This window comes from Pollachius pollachius (assembly GCF_949987615.1).
Source record: "Pollachius pollachius genome assembly, chromosome: 3".
Taxonomy (NCBI): Eukaryota; Metazoa; Chordata; class Actinopteri; order Gadiformes; family Gadidae; genus Pollachius; species Pollachius pollachius.
Genome location: NC_136936.1, coordinates 31,580,554 through 31,605,027, shown reverse-complemented (window position 1 = coordinate 31,605,027; position 24,474 = coordinate 31,580,554). Strand labels below are relative to the sequence as shown.

General features: G+C 44.8%; 2 protein-coding genes across 2 annotated transcripts in view; both read left to right on the top strand.

The window, feature by feature from the left end:
* dnajb2 (DnaJ heat shock protein family (Hsp40) member B2) overlaps nucleotides 1-24,474 on the top strand; it is a 266,812-nt gene that overhangs the window by 175,008 nt on the left and 67,330 nt on the right. The window lies entirely within an intron of this gene.
* Nucleotides 167-23,499, top strand: LOC307072656 (uncharacterized protein). The gene is made up of 10 exons (XM_079732047.1): nucleotides 167-474; nucleotides 6,949-7,715; nucleotides 9,511-9,565; nucleotides 11,551-11,586; nucleotides 12,332-12,415; nucleotides 13,987-14,013; nucleotides 14,719-14,736; nucleotides 16,722-16,838; nucleotides 21,997-22,056; nucleotides 22,488-23,499. The coding sequence occupies exons 1-10, from the start codon at nucleotides 414-416 to the stop codon at nucleotides 22,514-22,516; spliced, it is 1,254 nt and encodes a 417-aa protein (XP_079588173.1). The 5' UTR covers nucleotides 167-413; the 3' UTR covers nucleotides 22,517-23,499.

Here is a 24,474-nt window from a genome sequence, read left to right as displayed (position 1 = left end):
CTCATTCCTACGTCCCTGATTCCTCCTATTCATCGCTTCTCGTTATTAAACGAGCGAACATCATAGGCGGTGCGCCATGTCCGTCAGTCTGTCAGGGTTCAGGAAGGACAACGCCCCCTCATAAAGCCCGCGCTCGGGTTCCAGCCGCAGCCAGAGCATAGACGACGTGACAACCGCGGACACGCGCGCTCAGAGCATCCTCACCTTGGAGACGCGAGCTTTTGGAGAAGACTTTCAAACACGCACAGAGCGGCGTTCAGAAGACTTGGGCTCAACAGACCCACACGCGCACCTCCCGACCGCCACCTGTAGCCCCCCGCTCCCCGCAGAAGACCCGTCTCCTCCCGACCGCCACCTGTAGCCCCGCCGCTCCGTCACCCCGGCTCCTCGCGGTAGAACACCGTGTTCCCGTGATGTCATACCTGTGGATCCTGCTCTTAGGGAGCCTGCTCGCGGGCAGCGCCAAGGCACAAGGTAACGTTAAACGATTCAGTGGAGAAACGTTCAGCTCTATTCTGACGACCTCTCTCGCTCTTTCTCATCCTCCATCCCTCTCCGTGTCGATCCCTATTCTGGTTTCAGCCCTCATCAATTCTTCGGTACCCGTTTCCCCTTATTTGTTATTAATGGGTGATGTGCCGGCTGTTACACCTGGCTGTCTGAGTGTTCTGATTGTGTTATTGATTGGTGATGCGTCGGTCTGTTCCACCTGGCTCTCTGTGTGTTCTCGCTCTACCTCCGCCTCATATGCCGGGGGTCGGCCTGCCAACGGACCCACCCTCAGATAACCAGTGGACCTCACGGTTACTATAGAGCAGATGTCGCCTTACTGTTATCATTGGGCTATGAATGTGTGCGTGCGTGTTTGCCTGCGTGCGTGTGTGCATGTGCACGTGTGTATGTGTGTGTGTGCATGTGCGTGTGTGATTGTGATTGTGCATGTGTGTGTGTGCGTGAGTGTATTTGTGTGCGCGTGTTTGCCAGCGTTTACATGCGTGCGTGTGTGTGTGCGTGCAGGCCCACAGGGGTGTGGTGAACCAAGGGACCTTCTTCTTCTAAGTAATGCTCTCCCTCTGTACCCCTGCTATAGCTGCCTCCCTCCCTCCCTCCCTCCAAGAGAGAGAGAGAGACAGAGAGTGAGAAAGAGAGAGTAAGAACATTTGGGGGACACCTATGGCACAATCAAAAAAGTATTCTTTCTATCGCTTCCTCTGCCTGTCTGTATGTTCTCTCTCTCTTCTCTCCCTCCCTCTCCCTCCGTCCCTCCCTCTTCTTCATATGTCTCTCCTGCTTTCCATCCATTACATATCAAATTCCTTAGAACCTTTATATCAAGCTTTGTGCCTCTCCCCCTCCCTCTCCCCAAGGCCCATGTGACCTCTTCACCTTCAGACCGTACACACACTCACACACCCATGCACACGCACACACACTCACACACGCACACAGGCATGTTAATGTTAACATGACTAACATAACTTAATGTTAACATTTCTAAAAAGTGATGAGAAACCGAAATATGGAACAAGAAGCTAAAAGTTAATTAAAAGGAATGGAAGCAGAACATCAAATATTAGTATGTATATGATATATATATATATATATATATATTAGTATTAACGATATACGCACATGTTCTCACAGCACTCACACGCATTGTTCTGCATCAGCCTTTACATCCCAGCCTGTTGGATAACACACACATGTTTTATCGTGTGTGTGTGAGAGTGTGTGTGTTTGTGTGTGTGTGTGTGTCTTTGTGTGTGAGTGTGTGTGTTTGTGTGTGTGTGTGAGTGTGTGTGTGTGTCTTTGTGTGTGAGTGTGTGTGTTTGTGTGTGTGTGAGTGTGTGTGTGTGTGTGTGTGTGTGTAAGTGTGTGTGTGTGTGTGTGTGTGTGTGTGTGTGTGTGTGTGTGTGTGTGTGTTTGAGAGTGTGTTTGCGTGTGAGAGTGTGGCAAGTGAAAAGGCTCCAAAATCCTCTAGGATTAAGGAGTGAATCGATTGGTGTTCGGTGTGAATGTATGTGTGTTGCATATACATATGTGGAAGTACGTTGTGTGTGTGTGTACGTGCACTACTCAAGGTTAGGGAGTTCCTCCGTAACTAGATCCAGCCCCAGCTGTAGACAACACCCAACACAACCAGTTTCAGCACCTTTGTCCCTCAAGGGTGTGTGTGTGTGTGTGTGTGTGTGTGTGTGTGTGTGTGTGTGTGTGTGTGTGTGTGTGTGTGCGTGCACACTGTTATACGGGCGTTGGTGTGCAATACATTTGGCCGTGCATTAATCATTAATTGGAGTAATAAAAGTTTTGGGTGGGGGAAGGGTGGGCTGGCAGCGGTGCATGTGTGTGTGTATGTGTGTGTCTGTGTGTGTGTGTTTGTGTGTGTCTGTGTGTGTGTGTGTGTGTGTTTGTGCGTGTGTTTTTGTGTGTGTGTGTGTCTGTGTGTGTGTGAACAAAGCAACACGTGTTTGCCTGTTTAAACTACAAAGGATCGTTTCAACTACACACACAGTTACATGCACACACACCCAGACACACACACACACAGACGATCAAATCTGCCGGTCTGTTGGTTCACAAACTCTGCTCTGCAGTTGTCTAGTGTTTGTTTTAGGTGTGTATTATGGGGGTAAACAGACAACAACTTTCTGTCCTACTAAACACACAAAAGCGCTCTACCTCTGGAACAATTTGTGCCTGGAGGAGGTAACATATCAGTGACACACACATGCACACACGCACACAAACACACACACACAAACACGCACACACACAAACACACACACGCACACAAACACACATGTACATAAACACTCAAACACACACACACAAACAAACAGACACACAGACACGCACATGCATACAAACACGCACAAGCACACACACAGGCACTAAGGAAACCCTTATTGCCCACACTCATTACAGTTCCTTTTTTGGGCAAGGCCTCATAAGTTACAGACTCAGTAAGACACACGCTCTACATCATCACACAAACCCAATGTCCTCATTGTGTAGCCTTAACCGTGTGATATACCGTTCCAGTAACATGACTCCACTGCAGACAACATATAGAATATTAATGCATACCATAGTTCTGCGGTCACCACAATTTTCACATTAAGAGTTCTGTCCCCCTCCCACACACATTAACATTTAGCGAGCCATGATCAGTCGGCCGGCCACGCCCTTGTCAGGGAACACAATGTAACCATAACTTTGTGAAGTTCCCCGTGCGTTGGACGTGCAGACGTCCTCAGAGACCTGGAGTGTGGTTTTAACGCACGCCTATCTCACCATGAGAGCTGGCTCTGGACCGGGTGACTCATTCACCTCAGGGGAGACCGGGACGGGGGAACGGGGGGGGGGAGCGTGAGAGGAGGGAGGGCAGATGAGAAGACGGATGGCCTGAAGACAAAGGGGAGAGGGTGGGAAGTGCTGCGATTTATTTTACTGCTCCGCTAACACAAGCCAGACGTCACCTTATTTGCATTGCATATGTGTGTGTGCGTGTGTGTAAGTGGTTGTGTGTGTGTAGGGGGGGGGGGGGGGGGGGGGGGGGGGGGGGGGGGGGGGTTGTGTGTGTGTGCGTGCGTGCGTGCTTGTGTATGATTGCATGTGCGTGTGTGTGTGTGTAAGGGGGGGTTGTGTTTGGGGGAGCTGGATGTGGGTGTATGCTGTTAACAGTTATGGCTGGTTTTTTGCTGGTTTGTTGCTGGTTTGTTCGTTGTTGCTGGTTAGTTGCTGGTTTTATGGTTTGTTGCTGGTTTGTTCGTTGTTGCTGGTTTTATGGTTTGTTGCTTGTTAGTTGCTGGTTTGTTGTTGGTTTGTTGCTGGTTTGTTTCGGGTTTGATGCGGGTTTGTTTGTGGTTTGTTGCTGTTTTTTTGGTTTGTTGCTGGTTTGTTGTTGGATTGTTGCTGGTTGCGACCATCCAAGGATGTTGGATTGTTGAATAAATGTTTGAAGGTTGGGTGATTGGTGGATGTTTGAGTAAATGGTGAATGGTTCGTCGAATGGTGAATGGTTGGGTGGATGGTGGATGGCTGGGTGAATGGTGGACATTGGGGTGAATGGTGAATGGTTGGGTGAATGGTGGATCGCTTAGTGAATGTTGAGGTGTATTTAAGAGGCAGTTTAAGGGAGGAGAAATTGTCAAAATATTCAGGGACAGAATGTTCTAGAGAGAGAGAGAGAGAGAGAGAGAGAGCAAGAACATTTTGGGGACACCTATGGCACAATCACAAAAGTATTCTTTCTACCTCTTTCTCTGCCTTTAAGTATGTTCTCTCTCTCTCCCTCTGTTGTTTCAGTTGCTTAAAAACACTATCAAACAAGAATAATTAGATGTTTGGCGGTCGATATTAGATATGTTTGATGAGATTGCTCATTTTGCGAGCCACAGTTTTGTGTAAGCAAATATTGAAACCAGTTGGGTGAGGAGAAACATGATCCGTTCAGTTACAGAGGAGGAGGCACAAAGACACACTCATATTGATTATTAATACATTGACTATTCCCATAACTAGTCCTTCTAGTTCTACATATGAACCGCTAAATAGTTAGCTAATAAGTGACAGATGGCTGGGACCCGGGCCAAGGTGTCAGCACACCCTTCATTAACTGAACTTTATAGCCCTGCTCTATCACTGCTCTCCAACCAGACTATCATGTTTAGGAACTAACGACACACACACACACACTTCCTTGTAGATTTATCCCTGAAACAGCCTAGCGTCACCACTAACAATGAAAAAGGTAGAGCTATAGTGTGGGGGGAGGAATAGGGGGAGTAGAAACTAACGAGAGAACAACACAGAGTTACAACATGGGTCCGTGTGTGTGTGTGTGTGTGCATCCATATGGGTGTGTGTGCCTATTCTGTTGATGAGTTATCATAATGTTCAGTTATCTCTACTCATACCTCTTTCCCTCAAGCTTTAAGGAATGAGATAATAACACTCTATAGGCAAACGTGTGCCAGAGAGAGAGAGAGAGAGAGAGAGAGAGAGAGAGAGAGAGAGAGAGTGATAGAATCTCATCAGTAATCTTAGCGTATGCAATTCATCAAGGGAGATTCTGTTTCTATTATATTTCCATTGTTGAGTCACACAGACGGAAACACCAATGAATGTGTTTTTCTCTGAATAAAGACAATTTCTGGCAACGTTTATGTGAAAGTGGACTGGCAGACAGACAGCATATTGTAGTTACATCTAGCTGTTGGTCTCCGAGAGGTAATGGTGTCTACAGTTGGACCCTGAGTGTCTAGAGTCAGAGCTCAAGTCCCAATACTGGACTCTAAACTCACACACACACACACACACACACACACACACACACACACACACACACACACACACACACACACACAAGAGGCTTTTCTAATTAGCCGGTGTGGATGCCTGGGGTCCTTGGTAGATGAGGGCAGGGTGAGGGATGATTGATGTGTCATGTCGTGCACATTTTGTTTTAGCCCAAACATCAGGCACCAATCAGTCTATAGTGCCTGTGTGTGTGTGTGTGTGTGTGTGTGTGTGTGTGTGTGTGTGTGTGTGTGTGTGTGTGTGTGTGTGTGTGTGTGTGTGGGTGTCCGTGCATGCGTTTACACACCCCGGTGTTCCATGTCCGTCATAAAAACTCCCCATAACAACCAGGATTTTAAATAATAGCAGATGATGAAGGTTATGTAACACACAGTCAATGCTCAAACCCAAGTCAACGCAACGCAAAACAATGTTGTTGTTGTTGTTCTGATTTTAGGTTTTGATTAATAGCCATAATGTCGCAACTATCCTAAGTATACCTACCATGCGCCGTTATATTGTGAATCAATGGTATACGTATGCTCCTGTAGAAGCCACCAGATAAAGACGTAAACGTATAGTTTTTAGAAATACACGTTTTATTCGCGATGTCATTTGAAACAACCTACTATTACCGGTAGTACACCACCCACAATCCTAAAGTGTATCACGACGTCTTTGATTGGTGGAGCTCGCTGTTTACATGGAAACGTATACCAGCGAAAGTGATATAGAATATATGATAAAAAGAAAATAAAAATATATGATATAGCACTATCAGTGCTTCTAAGTTCTAAGTGCTTCTTTTAAGGTTAGGGTTTGGTTCTATAAAAGCAGAATACATAATGTTGAATGAATACGTAACTGGAATACGAGACTGAATTCGTATTAAAAACAAGTGACGTTATTAAGTGGTGACTGCAGTCAGGAATAAAGGAACGTACCATGTCGAAGACAACGCTATATGAAACAGTATACATACACACACAGAATAAATGAAACAACGTATATTAACAATATTAACAATATAATAATAACAATAAGATGCGAGAAACAGGGAGCTATTGGGTTGAAACCATTGCGAAAAATACGCAAAAAATAATGTACACCGTCTTTTACCTTTGCCTTTTCTTCAGATTTCCAAATTATTTTTTGCCCCGAATAAAACGTTTAACGTCACGACTACCGTGACGAACGTTTGACTTGGTTCCAGGCTTAAAACTCTTTGAAGCAGCTTTTAAAATTAAACTGTTGATTCTGAAAAAAGTATAAATTATATCGAAATTCTGTTTATATATACATTTGAAGGTACAAGTGTGTTGCTAGTTAAATGTTTGAACAAAGTCTAACGGTTCAAAATTGACCAAGTTTTGGGAATAAATAATAGTTGAGCGCTGCATAACATATATCAGCTAACATAACCTAAATAACATATATAACGTTACTATAAGATCTGAGATTTATTATAATCCTTCAACCATGTATAGAGATGCAGATTTCCGCTTTTTTTTCAGTCTTCAATTCCAATCTCCCAACCTAGAAAGAAATAAGTGTAACAAAAAACAGATGCACAGATCCAACCTAATACGACTACTGTACACCCCCTCTGCTGTCTTCTCACGTCTCTCTCTCTCATTGCCTTTTCAGAGGAGACGGCAGATACAGATTCCCCTACTGACACTGCTGTAGAGGAAGACGCTGTAGAAGAAGAAGCTGTAGAAGAAGAAGCCACTTCAGAAGAAGAGGCTACTGCAGTAGAAGAAGCTACTTCAGAAGAAGCTCCTGCTGAGGAAGAGGATACTGCAGTAGAAGCAGCTCCTGCAGTAGAAGAAGCTACTTCAGAAGAAGCCACTTCAGAAGAAGAGGCTACTGCAGTAGAAGAAGCTACTTCAGAAGAAGCTCCTGCTGAGGAAGAGGATACTGCAGTAGAAGCACCTCCTGCAGTAGAAGAAGCTCCTGCTGAGGAAGAGGATACTGCAGTAGAAGCACCTCCTGCAGTAGAAGAAGCTCCTGCTGAGGAAGAGGATACTGCAGTAGAAGCAGCTCCTGCAGTAGAAGAAGCTCCTGCTGAGGAAGAGGATACTGCAGTAGAAGCACCTCCTGCAGTAGAAGAAGCTCCTGCTGAGGAAGAGGATACTGCAGTAGAAGCAGCTCCTGCAGTAGAAGAAGCTCCTGCTGAGGAAGAGGATACTGCAGCAGCAGCAGCTCCTGCCAAAGAAGAAGCTACTTCAGAAGAGGCTACTGCAAAAGAAGAAGCTACCACTGAAGGCGCAGCTATTGCTCTAGATTCAGTTATTGCTGAAGAGGCGGTTCCTGCTGTAGAAGCAGCTGCACCTACTGATGTCGAAGAAGAGGCTCCAACGCCTGTAGTGGAAGGGGATACACCATCTGAGGCAGCAGCTGACGGTGCCAAGGTGATTCAAATAGCCATGCATGGAGTTCAAACCTCTTCTGTTATATCTGACACTCCTCTGACCCTCTGACGTCTGACGTATACCTTTGAAAATGTGTCCTCAACCGTTCCAGGCCACGGAAGGGTTTGGTTAGTCATGACTCTGTGCAATTACACAAACTTCCCTGAAGCCGTTGAGAGGTATATTACATATATCACACGGGGGCTAAACGGCTTGTTTGACAAAGTTTATGTTGAATTAATTACAGTAGAATCAATTTTGAGTGCCATATGTTTCAAAAACAAACCTGCGGCTTGTGTCCCGAGTTAAAAAACCAGAACTGTAGTATTAACGAGTTAACACACCAGAAGTTTGGTATTAACGATTTAACGAACCAGAACTGTGGTATTAACGAGTTAACAAACCAGAACTGTAGTATTAACGAGTTAACAAACCAGAACTGTGGTATTAACGAGTTAACTAACAAGAACTTTGGTATTAACGAGTTAACGAACCAGAACTGCGGTATTAACGAGTTAACGAACCAGAACTGTGGTATTAACAAGTTTACTAACCAGAACTGTGGTATTAACAAGATAACTAATCAGAACGGTGTTATAACGAGTTAACGAACCAGAACTGTGGTATTAACGAGTTTACTAACCAGAACTGTGGTATTAACGAGTTAACAAATCAGAACGGTGGTATAATGAGTTAACGAACCAGAACTGTGGTATTAACGAGTTTACTAACCAGAACTGTGGTATTAACGAGTTAACAAATCAGAACTGTGGTATTAACAAGTTAACAAATCAGAACTGTGGTATTAACGAGTTAACTAACCAGAACTGTGGTAATAACTGTCTCTGCGGCTGGTTTTCCAGAGAGGATTTTAGGGTACATTTCGCAAACACAAATACTTCAAAGAAAAATATATGCGCCATTTTCAGAAATAAACATCGGCATCCCTTCATAACCGACTTATACACAAGGAAGACCGTTTTCCACAAGGTGCTCTCAGTCCATGGACGATGATTCAAATCCTCTGCGTCTAAATTAATTTCAAGTTAAAATTCAAGTTAAAAGATGCCTTGTTTTCTACGTCAGAAAGTTCAGGGACTAAGCCTTGAATCGACATTACCTCCAAATACTGACGGACACTTCCTCAACCATCAGCTGACAGGTGACAGCCGAGGTACTGATAGGCCGTTGGTCCCATAGCTTCTTTACAGGAACAGAGGAGGACTGAGTAATGGACTATGTGGTACATTATAACATTATTACTATCTGAAGTTGGACCACGCGTACGGTGGAAGAGAAGCACCACCTGCATTCAGCTCCACCGTCGCTGAATGCAGGTGGAGCCATATTACTGCAGGAACTGCCATATTAATGACTGGCTTATTCGTGCGGCTTATATTCCACTTCACAAACATCAAATCTTGATTTCCGTCCATTGGAGCTTTTTTTCAACGCGGTTTTCTTAAAAAAAAAACAACTGTACCTTCAATAACACCTTATCCATTGGGAAGAGTATTTCCACACCTGGGTCTGAGCTGAGCTATGATGGGTCGATAAATTTAGCTGACTCATAGCTGATGGCTATGGCATTTCATACCACTACTCTGAAATGATGGCTGTTATTGTTACCCTCAGCACCTCTAAAAAGATGAGACATCTCATCAGAGGTTGGTGATGGGTACCGTATAATACTATAATTAACACTTTGTCAATATCCACTACTGTTGTGGTTTTCAGGTTTGACCTTTGATTGGATGCTGCTTTCTAAGTCGTACTTTGTGTTCTCTTCCAAAAGCCGAGTGAAGGCGCGGAGGCAGAGGCAACCCCGGAGAAGGTTACGGAGGCTCGTGGTACGCACACAAGCACACGCACTGACACAGACACACATACATACACACACACGCACTCACACACATGGACACGCACACAGACTCACACAGACACACGCACACACACACACGCACACACACACACGGACAGGCACACGCACACACACACACACACACACGGACAAACACAAACACACACATGCACTGACACACACACACCCACGGAAACACACACACACACACACACACCCACCCACAACACCCACCCACAGACACAGACACACACCTACACACACACACACACACACACACACACACACACACACACAGTTTTGCAGACAGACCAATGTTTTGAAATCAGAGGGCTGTCCTCTGATGTGTCACTTAATAGTTGCTTTTGTCTAAAGCAGTTAAGTAAAACAATACTTCTGGCGTAAAATTAAATACTATTATACTATAATACTAATAAAACACGGCAATTGTGTGTGATTGGTCGGAAATTCACATGTCGTGTTTTTTTTTAAATCCAAATTAAAATTCCCAATCGCTATGGATACCCCACTCATCTTGACCAATGGAAAGGTCACTGAACAAACCGAAACCATGCAAGCAGCATGCGACAAGCTTGTCTTTGACAAACAATTGTCTTATTTTGAAGTAAGCTGCCTCAAAAGGCTGCATTCGCTATCCAGAGTTGGAGCACCTTACACTTATTCTTATGACAGTGTCTTATGAATAATTCTTATGACAGTTAAGTCTCAGTCGAATTAACACAATATAACCACGACAAGAGCAACTAGGAGTACAAGTGCTGCAAGACGACACAAGTCTTCTTGCAAGCAGATAGCTGTAGGAAATAGGGCTAGTAAGGGCTAGTGATCTGACCACTCAAGATAAGTCAGGTCAGTAAGCTCTTAAGCTCTTAAAATGGGCCATGGGGAAAAGTCATCGGTCAACCCCAACAAAAGAGACCACCAAACATGTCAAGTCAGGGTGGATGTTGAGTTGTTTGTGGGGCAGTACGGCCTCTGGGCGCCTCTAGAACAGGGCTTCTCCCACTTCCACTTCTTTGGACACAAAAGACCACTTCAGTGTGTACGTTGAACCCAACTCAACAGAGCTCCGAGTGTGTTGTCAGGCTGCCCATTGAGGGCCTGACCCCATAGTTTCAAAATCCCTGCGCTGGAAGACTGGGAGGCTCGTCTGTAACACAGGCGCCATCGATTGAGTTTTCGATCCATTGTAGCCTGTGTCTCTAAGCCCGCCATGTGCAGTACTGCAAATCCCAGCATGCACCGTGCATCTGTTCCTGTCCGCCGCCTTCCCCTTCCCCTCTCCCAGACCAAAGTGTCTGCTGTATCGAGCGCTGATTACTTCCATCAGGACCACTTCCTGTCCCTACAGCCGTGGTGCAATCAGTCACCCTTCTGGATCACCATCGGCAGTGTTGTGAACTCAAACAGCACCACTGAGTCAGCCAAGCGTCTCCCACATCCCATTGCACATAAATACGAACAAACTGAGGGAGTAAATGTAACTCGGTCTGGTAAACGGCCAACCTATTGTGAAAAAGCCTCCAGAAGGAGGTTTGGAGAAAGGAGAGTTGTGTGGATCTGATGAATAGGTTGGAGTCATACACAGCCTTGATATTGATGTGAAGTTTCTAAAAAGGAACAATTGAAAACAAAGCTTCACTTTATACCTTCAAAGTGGGTGAGTTGTTAATTGTTTAATAGCCCTAGCTTTTTAATTAAAACGCATCACCTCCAGTGGCTTTTATCATAAAAAAAACGTATACATATTTCCCCTCAAAGTTGTAATTTCAGGATTTGGCCCCTGCTTAGATGGAGTCTGACCAACAGTTCTAGCAGGACTGGGAATGACCCAGGGTGGGAGCTGGCCAGTGCCATGCCGCCTACTTGTTGTTGAGTCAGATCTGGAACACAATGTTATCTTGCTTTGTGCGTTACTAATTCTCCTTGTTCTCCATCTGTCTTTATCTGTAGAGGAAGCCATCATCCCTGTAGCGGAAGCTCCCACAGGTAACAACCCTTTATTTGAATACTTCCTGTATGCAACCCATCAATAATCTTCAATTCCTCATCCTTCAGTTGCACGGATAATGAGTCCCTGACCTTTAGTGAGATGATTCACACATATTTCTGGGGAAGTTAAGTGCCTTAGTGCCGCTAGTTTACTAGTAGTAGATGATGAAGACGGTGTGATGGGTGGTTTGGGGATATTGGAACAGCATGACTCTGAACTTCAGGTTGAGACTGGACCAAGGATCTTCCTAATGCTGACAGGGGCCTGAGGCCAACACGGTAATTGGGGGAGGCTAAATAGAACCTGTTAGTCAGCAACGGACTCCCGTCCCTGCCCAGTTTCTGTCACGTTTACTTCTGGTGAACCACCAGCAACAAGGAAATAAACCTTGTTTTTTGATGAATCATAAGGTAGTTCGTTAAATGTACTTTTCCCGACCCCACCCCCAAAAGGAAACGTGAGCCACCTGATCTCTGATGATTCATAATCCTTCAGTGATTCATAATGGTTATAGTTTCCTCTGTAACCTACCGTTCTACGGGGCCAGTGTGAGGAGGTCTGAGACCTCTGTCATCAGGCTGGCCTCAGACCCACGGGTCCATTGCGCAAGCAGCAAGAACAAGCAGGTTCTGGGGTGTTTGTTTGATGATTCTTTGAATCACCCATCTCCACCCCCACCAGGACCAGTGAGGCCTTCAAATGCTGATAATAACCTATTCATCCACATTAATCCCTCCGCAGACGACCTGTTTGACTTGGCAGCTGCACTGGAACCGGTCGACCAGCCGTCACACAACGGGAAGAGTCGGAGTGGTGGCTCTGTTCGTCAGTACCCCTCCCTCCTTAATTTATTTCTGTTATTATGTTGTTATACTATAAACGTGTCTTCAACTCTGTCTCTCTCTCTTCATTTCTACTTATTAAGGTAAATAATCCCTCTCTCCCTCCCTCTCTCTCTCTCTCTCTCCCTCTCTCTCTCTCTCTCTGTCTCTATCTCTTTCTGTCTCTCGCATGCAATGTTATATGATACTCTCCCTCTCTATTTATTATTGCTGTTCTTAATACCATGGAGAGTGTGTGTGTATGTGTTTGTGTGTGTCTGTGTGTGTGTGCACGGTGTCTGTGTTATCACTTCATTTTTATCTAATTACACGTTGATTCATATTGGATGTGTTTAATCAAACACACCCAATGTTTTCCAGAACACGTGTAGTGTTTGGTCTGAGGAAGGTCTACATGCTAGGCCGTATGTCAGGGTCTGGCTCTGCTCACCTTCATTTGACGTAAGAGGTCCACAGGGAGGAGACACAGGTCTCCTGTCAGCCTGGATGTATCGTCACGGTCTAACCTGCTAACTAACGCTCCTCTGCCAATCATGGGCTCATCTAGTTCTGGAGGGACACTCTCGTCATCAGCTGGCGGCCAGTTGACTGGTGGCTGTCAGTTTTAGGCCTTCCATCTCAAAGACTCACTCTGCAAGGTTAAGTGTACTGAGCAGAATGTCGCCCGCCGACCCCACGGCCACAAGCTTCTCTGGTACCGCCAAACTAAATAGTTTCACCTTTTGATGCAATAAATGGTTAAATTCATGAGTTTAGGACAGAAATGCCTGCAGGGTGCGAAGGGAACAGAACAAAGTGACATAACTGGTCTTGTGTGCCCGCTCCGGGCCCCGCCCCTTTCCCTGGAGTCCTACCTGCCTGGAGACTATTATATTGAGGGTTTTCCGGTGGGAGGCATTGTGATCGGTACCCTGTAATTAATGGCTCTGTCAGGCCCCAGCAGGCCTGGTGCTGAGCTCACAGGACAGATACAGACAGGCACGCACAACCAGAGCCTGGGATAGTTTGCATCTAGACAACTTCAGAGATCTGTTAGAGTTTATGCGTGGACACAAGCATGCATGTGTGTGCTTGTGTGTGCTTGTGTGTGTGTGTGTGTGTGTGTGTGTGTGTGTGTGTGTGTGTGTGTGTGTGTGTGTGTGTGTGTACGTACGTACGTATGTACCTACGTGCGTGCGTGCGTGTGTGTATGTGTCTGTGTCTGTGTGTGTATGGGGCTGTGGGTTTGTGCGTATGTGTGTTTGTGGGTGTGTGCGCTTGCCTGTGTTTGTGTGTATGAGGGAGAGAGTTTCTGTGTTTGTTTGTGTGGGTGTTTGTGTGCATTTGTGGTTGTTTGACAAGATATGTATTGTAATATATTCTGTATATTTTTTAATATAATTTAAAAATTCCAGTACAAAAATGTGTATGCTGATGATAAGGGAAATCTAAATCTTAGAACTTACTAGAACTGTTCAGCCCCTAGGCTGTCACCTGTTCATAAATGCACTCTCTCTCTCCTTCTACTCACCTATGTCTCTCTATCATGCCATGGATCTCCAATCCTCTTCTCAGCACACACATCTGAATCATCAGCAGACGGTGAGGCTCTCCCCATTTTTTATCAAATCTCAAATCTTCATGGTCTTGGTCACTGTGGCACCATCACAAACCAATCCCTTACCATATCGCACAGACAGTGAGACAGACAGAGACACAGACAAACACAGAGACAGACTGAGACACAGACAGACACAGAGACAGACAGACAGACAGACATCGAACAGACAGAGACAGACACAGAAACAGAGGTGTACAGAGATACATACAATTACACAGACAGACAGACAAATGGACAGATAAATAGACAGATAGAGGGATGGGAGGCCTGGAACTCCGGCTGGGACCGGTTCAGAACTCCAAGGTTCAGAGGACTCGTGTTGTTTCAGCAACGCGTGGAAGCACACAGGATATTGTGTGCGTTCCTGTGGCCAGGCCAACAGGATACGATACCTGAAAAACCAATGTCCCTCCGCGCTTTGTTGAAATTGCCATTCCTATGAAGAAAAAAACACAGTTGTGATCAATGTGCCATTAACATGAAAAAAAAGAGCAGGACATAATGCTAGAGAGAACAGAAACGTAGCTGGTTCTGCCTGTGTTCAGATCAGAGAGAACCTGGTTGATTACCCACACAGGCAAGTTCCTGCTGGCTCGACCTCCATCTCACACGTACCTATTCCACATCTATCGCTGATTTATGGTTGAACGCTTGTGTTTATTGTGCGTGTGCTCTTTGCCTTACAGGATCAGCGGATGAAAAATGTAAGTTTACACTTTTCTCCTTTTTTTCCTGATGTCACATAACCTCATGCGTCCGTTTACAGAGATGGTTTATTCCTGCACCCAAGATGCATGTTTGAGTCCTGATTTCCACTTTCTGGACGTTCTAGTATGTCTAAACCATGCAGAACGACATTCTCACATGGCAATTGATCGTCTCTGCTGCGTCGTCCGCGTCTCCCCACCTCCTGTAACCTGCCCCCCTGGTGGAAAGGCCCTGCGCGTTCATGTTCTCTAGGTCCAGGCACCAAGAGGCCTGACTCTAATCCCCCGTTGGCATCAGACGATGTGACTCTGTGGTGCTGTATGTAATAACGGTCATTAAGACTGATGGGTGGGGGGGCAGAGGGGCTATTGTGGGTTGTCAGGGTTGGTCTGAGAGCTCTTGATGGGATGGGGTTTTACTGGGATCAGGATTTTCCCAATCGTCTCATTATGCACAAGAATATCATTACAAAGATGAGCGTCCTGTTCCTGCCTGTCCATTCATGCTTTGGTGTGTGTGTGCCTGTGTGTGTCTGTGTGCATGGATGTTAGTATGACTGGTATTGGCTTGTTGGTATTGGCTTGTTGAAGTCTGTGTGCTGTATAGTTGTTCTACATTACTCATGCGTGCGTGCAAGCGTGTGTGTGTGTGTGCGTGGGGGGGCGGGGGGGGGGGCAGAGCCAGTTGGTCAGGTTGTTGCATGCATTCATGTTTGCATATAAAACATCTTGTGACTTGATGAAAGATGAATTGAATGTTTTAATTAGCTCTGAGTCATGCTTTTTGACTCACTCTCTCATGGAGTGACTCACTCCCTCACTCCTCCTCACCCTTCAGTTCACAGGGCCCTCACCTAACGCCAGGTACACACAGGTGCTGCTCATGAATCACACACCAGAGGCAGGTTCTGCATCATGATACAGTTGGATGTGTTGGATCTGGTCGCCTCGGGCTCCGTATTGCCTCAGCTTGCGTTCAGGTTGACAGGAAGTGAAACCAGCCGTCCATGACGAGCTCCACGTTCATTTACGGCTGGTTTATTAGTGAGGACGCTGAATGCTACATAGTCCAAATAGTTGCTTTTACAGATTTTACAGATTGCGTTTACGAGACAGGTTGAGATATTTCTCACTGAATGCTGAACCAGAACTAGAAAAGCTGGTGGGGGAGCCGTCGGTTGTGCAGTAGGCGACTCGGATTTCAACCGCCATCCCTCTTCAGTGGCAACTCAAGCTTTTTTGATCAACTGCAATTTGCCAAGAAGAACAATAGACCTCGTGTTGCACTCCCAAAATGGATGTCGTCTTTTTTGGACCCCCTAACCAAAACGACCTAGCTAATGAGCTAATTTGTGCCTCTTGCGGTTGAAACGATCCTTTCTAATGCACAGGCCTTGCACTTTAACAGTTGCTTATTACATGCCAACAATGCAAGTAATTCTCCCCAAATTAAATTTTAAATATGAACTGTCAGTGTATTTGTTCTTGTTTTTGTGTGTGTGTGTGTGTGTGTGTGTGTGTGTGTGTGTGTGTGTGTGTGAGTGTGTGCGTGTGTGTGAGTGTTGTAAGCCATGCCATACCTGTTTCTCATACAGGTAAATGGCAGGTTGTGGGAGTGCAGGAGATGATGTGTGTGTGGGTACATGGCTACAGGCTGTTATCTTCTGTATGCCGCGACACAGCGGGGGAAACCTTCTGAATGGTTGGCATAGCAACGGGCCCCAGGTGCAGACAGACTGTATCCGGGGGGGTTCTGAGTACGCAGCCTCGCTCGTCAAAGTCAGCTACCATCATGCTCCGCCGTCATAATTACACACATGGATACGCACCCGTTGAGACGCACAATGTGTTTGCATTCATGTGTGCGCGTATCGGGGAGTACGATTCCAACAAGATGTGTGTCATGTATCTCTGTGTCCCAGACAGTAGAAGGTGAATGCCTGCTCCCTCCCTTACTGACCTGTGGTCTGTCTGACTTCCAGCCGCGGGCTCGGGGTCCCTGGCCGGCATCCTGAGTGCCCTCTGTGTGGCGCTGGTAGGCTCCGTCAGCGGCTACTTCGCCTACCAGAAGAAGAAGCTCTGCTTTAAGAACAGAGAAGGTACCTTGTCTCCTACCTCCTCTACCGCCTCTACGTCTCCCACCTCCTCTACCTCCTCTACGTCTCCTACCTCCTCCCTGTGGATACGTTCTTCTGTGCTGCTCGTAACACCAGCAGCTGGCTGAGGTTTTAGGAAAAAAAATCTTGCCTACCTCTATTCCCCTCGGTTTCAGTCCCTTCAGAATGCGCTGTTTCTGGTGTCTGTAGCTTTAATGCAAATGAGCTGTTGCCCATTGCATACAAATGAGCTGTCAGAGTGAACCACAGCATGGAGGAGAAGGAATTTTTGCCGTTTGCGGACTCCCGGAGCTCTATATCTATATAATATAATATAATATTGTAATAATAATAATATATAGTTAAAATATATAGGTATCTATATAATATAATATCTAATATTACTGCCAGAAGCTATGTGCGCCTCCGATGATATTATGAACCATAAAGACTGCGTCTGACGTCTCTGGTACTTCCACAACAAGTAAAGAGTTGTAGTGGGGGTAATCTCGGCCATGGTTGAGAAGAATTGGGGGAAAGAAACTTTGGCTTTGACTCTCTGAAGTCCAGATTGAACTGCTGCTCCGATGGGGGAGCTTCGGCGGCAGTTCGGCAGCTCCGCCGGACTCCCTTCCAGTCAGTCACATGGCAAACTGACAAATTCGACATCTATTTTTGTATTGAATCGCCCTGCTTCTGAAATGCTCGAACTTCTCCACCCAGCGCTCGTTCGCTGGTCCACAAAATCTTATCTATGCTCTGATTGGAGGGGGGTGGGGAAGTGGGAGGTAATAATCAAATGTGCCCCCTTCCTACGTAGGAGGGGGCGCCGAAACTGACTCGCTTGTTTGGTAACTGTAGGCGGGGTACTTTCAGAAATCCATATCTCACTCAAAAAATCATGTACGGACTTACTTCCAGTTTTTTTATTTTATGTTTGTTGGAGTGTGGGAGCACCAGAGACCCAAAACAACACCCCAAATCCCAGGAAAAGTGTTGTTTTCATAATATGTCCCCTTTAAAGCATTTTTTTCCACATGGGGGAGTTTCCAAACCAATAAAAATAATGAGGGGGAGGGGGGGGGTTTAGAATTTTCCGCTCGTAAGACCTGAGGTGTGTCGGTCAGCAGTCCTCCTCATCTTTGTTAACTCTACCCTGAGCTGCCAATCACATGGTAAACAGACCGCACCCCTGATACCGCTGATTCAGGCCGGTGGCCGCTTACAGTCAACACAGGAGAGCCGATCAAAAACATTCACAGCCGAGAGAGAGAGGCCCCTCCATACAGCGGGTCACCAATACTAGGCCACTGTCATCATACATGGGCATTGGTATCTACTAATACGGGGCGACATAAGCTATGCTTGTTTCGCCCCGTTTTGCTATTGTTTGTTACACAACAATGCAAGTACTTACTTAGAGGGGACATATTTTGAAAACAACACTTTTCCTGGGATTTGGGGTGTTGTTTTGGGTCTCTGGTGCTCCCACACGCATTCAAACTTTGAAAAGGTCCGTACATGATTTTTTGAGTGAGATATGGATTTCTGAAAGTTCCCCGCCTACAGTTACCAAACGAGCGAGTCAGTTTCGGTGCCCCCTCCTACGTAGGAAGGGGGCACACTTGAATATCACCTCCCACTTCCCCACTCCCCTCCAATCAGAGCATAGCTAAGATTTTGTGGACCAGCGGACGAGCAGCTCCGGCGGGGGGAACTCGGCGGCAGCCCGGCAGCTCAGCTCCGGGAGTACAATCCCTTTCTCTGCCGGACTGCCGCCGAGCTCCCCCCGCCGGAGCAGCCGCTGAAGCTTCAGCGGCAGTCATTGGTCAATGGGCAGCAGCTCATTTGCATTAAAGCTACAGACACCAGAAACAGCGCATTCTGAAGGGACTGAAACAGAGGGGAATACCGGTAGGCAAGATTTTTTTTTCCTAAAAGCCATTTCCAGCAAACAGCTACAAAAACATGTTTTCTGGAACTCAAATGCTATGTTTACTTGTTGGGAATACACCATAATATATCTCTTTTAATATAGGAAAAAGATCTTAACCAATCCTGCCAATATATTAGGTCACAAGGAGTCAGGAGTAAACACTACTTTGAGGGAAAGACAAGATGGTCTCCTAGCTGTAGAACAGGATGGTCTCCTAGAGGACGGGATGGTCTCCTAGAGGACAGGATGGTCTCCTAGCTATAGGACAGGATGGTCTCCTGGCGGTAGAAGGGTTATTTGACTCTCAGTCCAAAGATTCTGGGTTGGAACCCCACTGTCCACAGTTTCCTTGTAGGATAAAAGAGCTGCTGAACAACTACACAGTAATATGCAGGATTCCTCCCATCAGGGTGTGATCTTCCAGGTGGTTTATTAATGGCTGCAGGCATTCTGACCACTCTGTGCCTGGCAGTAATGAATGTCAAGTGTCATTCATTTTAAGCAGAGCTCTATTGTATTGTGAGCCAGGTGCAGCACGCGTAAGTGCCACAAAGCAGACAGCAGCTTACAGGTTAGGTGTTCATTGTCGGATGGCTCTGTTCCATTAAGACTGCGTAGGTTAGGTGTGTACTATCAGTATACCCTTATGGCTCTGTTCCATTAAGACTGCATAGGTTAGGTGTGTACTATCTGTATACCCTGATGGCTCTGTCCCATTAAGACTGCATAGGTTAGGTGTATAGTATCTGTATACCATGATGGCTCTGATCCATTAAGAATGCTTTAGTTAGGTATGTACTAGCTGTAAACCTCTTAAGGCTCTGTTCAATTAAGACTATTAAGGTTAGGTGTATAGTCTCTTTAATCCCTTAAGGCTCCTTTACTTTAACCAAACCACTCCTAGGGCCCTATCTTGCACCCAGCGCAATTGACATTCTACACCGTTGCATGTGTCGTTGCTAGTTTGCAACCGGCGCAAAGAGGATTTTCCACTGCAGCAAATTTGTGCCACTACACTTGTGCCCTGAGAGGCATGTCAGCAAAAAAGCAGAGGCGTGTTCTGGCGCAAATGATACAAGGTGCTATCTTACTGATCGATTTTGAAATTGCGTGTGCCCTAGCGGATAGCGCAGTTGGTGCTATTTTGACATGCCTTGGCAGGTCGGAACTGTAACATAAGCTTACACACACGTAGGCTATACACAGCACAAACATGCAAAACATGAGCCTAATTTAAATATTATGATGTCAAAGATTGTTCATTTGTGTGAAACTGCATAGAAATAGCATGTGGTTTGTGAAAAAAAAATCCATAGGGGCTGCTTGAATGAACACTGGAGTAGGTTATGCCATCCGTTAAAATAATAATAATAATAATAATAATAATAATAATAATAATAATAATGATAATAATAATAATAATAATAATAATAATAATAATAATAATAATAATAATAATAATAATAATAATAATAATAATAATAATAATAATAATAATAAACTCAGCCTTCCAAAGCAAAATCTTCTTTTAGGTTAAATGATCACGTTGCTTAAATTATTTGGGAAAGATCAGCTGATACAGCGGTAATAAGTTATACTTTTACATCAATGCATCAGCAAACACCGTACAGCAAACACATATTTTCTTAACACAGACATCATGTACAAGCCTGTAACTTTTAGAATTGATGAGTGTTCGATCGTGAGAAAACATAGTTTTACCGCGAGTGAGTGTTTAAAAGATAAATGAATGCGGGTGATGCTTGGCGCGCGTTTGTGCAGCCATCTGATTAAACACACGCAAACTAAACACGTAACACATCATACAGTCCATGGTAATGTATATTAACGGGGGGGCACATGCATATTATGAACATTATGAACAAGTCGATAACGATAATGTATACAATACTGGTAACAAACGATGTTCGTTAATGTATTGCCCCATATCATTAAATAGACCCACAGTTGGGGCCAAAGGACCGCATATCATATATGAGTTAAGTTCTCTTTGCCGAAATTTACATGACGACTCATTGTTTCTGAAGTTGTGGAAGAAAACGCTATTCCATGTGTGAATTAGGCAATATTATTTGGCTATAAACTGAGCCATTTGAAGTTTGAAATTCCTGTGGTCATGCATCTGTCTCAGCAGAGACTGCAAACGCGCTGCCAAAGTATCACTCGTCAGGTTCAAATGCGCTCATGGCTCTAGAAGGGGATAGGAGATGGCACTCTCATTGGTTTATTGCATGTTATGCCCAAAACACACCTACAGGTATTCAGACCAACCCATTTTAGATTTGCATCGGGCTCAAGAGTCATTTATCTGCCGTTACAATAGGAACAGCGCCAGAGATCCGCCCACAAAGCTACTTTCGTTTCGCGCTTCTCACTTGTGTTTCAGACCGTTAAAATAGGGCCCTTAAACTCTAATAGGGTGCTTGGCTTTGCCCTATTTGCATGGGAGGAGCCAAGATGAGGTGCCCTATATAATGATCATGTTGACCAATAACTCTCGCTAGGGTAACTGAGAGGCCTCAGCTAGCTTTAGTTGCTATACAGTCGTAGGGTCATCTCCCATGCACACTCAATAACTAACAGAACACACCCGATATGCACTTACCCGTAAACTAAGCGACCACAGAAGTCATATATTAAATATTGTTTGACATATTGTCCAAAAACAAACATGTCACACACACACACATTTAAAAAGTAGCCGGGATTTATAGGAATCAGAGCAGTGGATGTGCCCTTGTCGGAGCTCAATAAGGTGATCCTCAGAAACTTACTTCTCATGATGGACAGTAGTCTGAAACAATAGGAACACTCCAACCTCAAATTCGCCTGTGGGTTCCTCTCCTCCTGAGTCCTCCGCCCCTCTGCGCTTGTCTTGGTGGCACTCCACGCTGACACCTCACCACCGTGTACAAGGCGACTCCCCTGACTTAGTCCAACTAAACTGACCTTGAAACACTAATGTAACAAAAACAAAATGTCAACCGTGCATCGTACGTTCCAACTCCATTATAAAATATACATTTAAAATGGAAATATACCGTTAATGCTTTGTATAACATTACCTCTCAAATTAACCTTTTTGTATTTGTGCCTTCCTGTGTGTGTGTGTGTGTGTGTGTGTGTGTGTGTGTGTGTGTGTTTGTGTGTTTGTGTCTGTGTGTGTGTTTGTGTGCGTGTGTTCTCTCTCTCTCTCATTAACAGCTGACCCTGAAGCAGCCCGGAAAGCTGACGCAGCAGCAGAAGCTGAATCAGACCCCCAGGGTAGGAAACACACAAACACACACACACACACAAACTCATAGACACACACACACACAAACTCATGGACAAACAGACACACACACACACACACACACACACACACACACACAAACTCATGGACACACACGCACACACACACACACACACACACACACACACACACACAAAAACTCATGGACACACACAGACACACGCACACAAAAACACATGTATACAAACCCTCACAATGATGTTCTCTTCATGTACTGATGAAGTCTGTTTTGTATTTCTTGTCAAACTAAACTAAATTCTCCTTTTCTGTAGTTTTTCCTTCTTCTTTCTGTTTTACCTCATGTCTATTTGTTGTCAATACCACACAACTCAACAATACACATCGTGATAAACATTATTGTATTTTGTGTGCTGACTGTTTGTTGTCTGTTTGTTTGCAGTCCTTAGCACCCTGATCACCTCCTCCTAGACCGCCATCACATGACCCTCATCGAGCAATCGCAGCAGTGACTGTAGAGTAACGAGGGGGGTTCCACTTTAGGGTCGTGAACATCTGATATGCACGTTTGTGTGTGCGTTTGCACACACGTGTTGAAGTTGATCTGTGTGTGTGTTTAAATATGTCAGAGAAGGAGCATTGAAAGAGAATTTGAATTATTATTGAATAATTCAATTTGTTGGTGATTTTGTTTTTTGTTTGTAAGTCCCTGAGACAATTTGATAATCAATCCCCTTTTACTTGTGTACAAATAATAATCTGAAATGGTAAACTAAACTGGAACAGCTTTTCTTCATGCTTTGCACAAGAGTTCGGATTTCTCAGCAGCACTCAGTGCACTACAATGGGTATAATAGTTACACAATACACACAACAAAGACACATAGTGCAAACTTGTATCTGCATGGTTTCAGCCCTGTAATCGTTGTACACTGTGAATGTAGTTGGAGCCCCTGAGCTGCGACAGCAATAGACAGGTGGCAGGTTCAGCCATTCTGGAGCACCCAGTGTTCATTGCATTCCTACTGCACTGCTGGAGCACTTTGACTTCACACACGCTTTGGACAAAGACTAATGCAATGTGGACGGCTCACTAAAAAGGCTTATCTCTGATGCATGCTGGGTGCATCCTTCAATGGCTGGGGCTGCTGTACTGGACCACGAGATAAAGTGTTTGATGGTCCGATCCCTCCTAGACTGGACCTGTATGTGGTATGTTCATGTGTAATATGTGCATACATATGTGCGATGTGTGTGTTTTTTGACTGGTTGGTTGGTGGTGGGGAGTTTCCATGTTCTGGGTGACCACTGTTCCTCTTCTTAGTAAATTCAGGAAGCACGTCCAAGCAGGGTTTCAAATTAATATTCAAATAAGACAAACAATTTCTCAACGTTTTATTTGATGACAACACCTGAAAATAAAAAAAGGGACAAGTCACTGTTCAAATCCACAAGACCTTTTAGTTGTCATTCATTTCATTTATAATCTCTTGAATTGACTCAAGTGAGGTAGAGTGAACCTCCTTTTTGTGTCAGTCGACAATGCGTCCTCCAGAGTGGACAGACCAGTGATGTTTTGTGGCGTACTCTTGGATCTAGTCTGTAAATCTAGTTGTGATGCAGTCCTGTCTGCGGTGCCTTCAACTGACACAGCGCTCACTTGACCGAGCTCCAGAAACAAACGGTTTAAAACGCACGTTTTGGGTCATTACGAGGAATAATAATGTTTGCTTAGTTTACAATCTCACAACAGGAATCATCTCTTTATCCAATCAGTGAGTGACGGCTAGCAAAGCGTGGGAACAATGGGACCAATGGGAAGGGACGGAGTGGGGCTTTTAACTTTGTAATGACGGTTAGAAGATTGATGTCCTCCCAGCTGCTTTGACTCTAGGATAGTTTAACACATCCTGATCTGACTGGCTCGTATGTTTCTGGGATAGTTGATAAAGTAGGTTGCTGTCAATGTATAGATATAGATATATATATACAGAGAAAAAAAATCTATTATTTGTATATTTATATATATATATACTGTATATATATACAAATAATAGATTTGTTTCTCGATCAAATCCTTTCTGATCATTTATGTATCTTGTTAGCACCGCCTCCAAGCTGATGCGAACATCTTGTCAAGGGTGGAACTTCTCGTTCAAATTATAAAACTGGATCAGATGTTTAAAATTATAAAATGGATCACCCTTTTTCACCATTTTAGTTCTAACAATGTAAGAATATCACTCTGTTGCCTTGTTGTTTGATGCCTTCCTTTCTGTACCAGCCTCCTTTGATTTGTCAGAAGGGTTTTTTGTATGATGTGCTCAACGTCCACCGTTTGGTTTTAGGAGACAATAAAAGGCTGTTGCTTGGCGGGCTAGCCGAGGTCAAAGACCTGATGTGTGATGGTCTGTTTTTATATTGCCCAC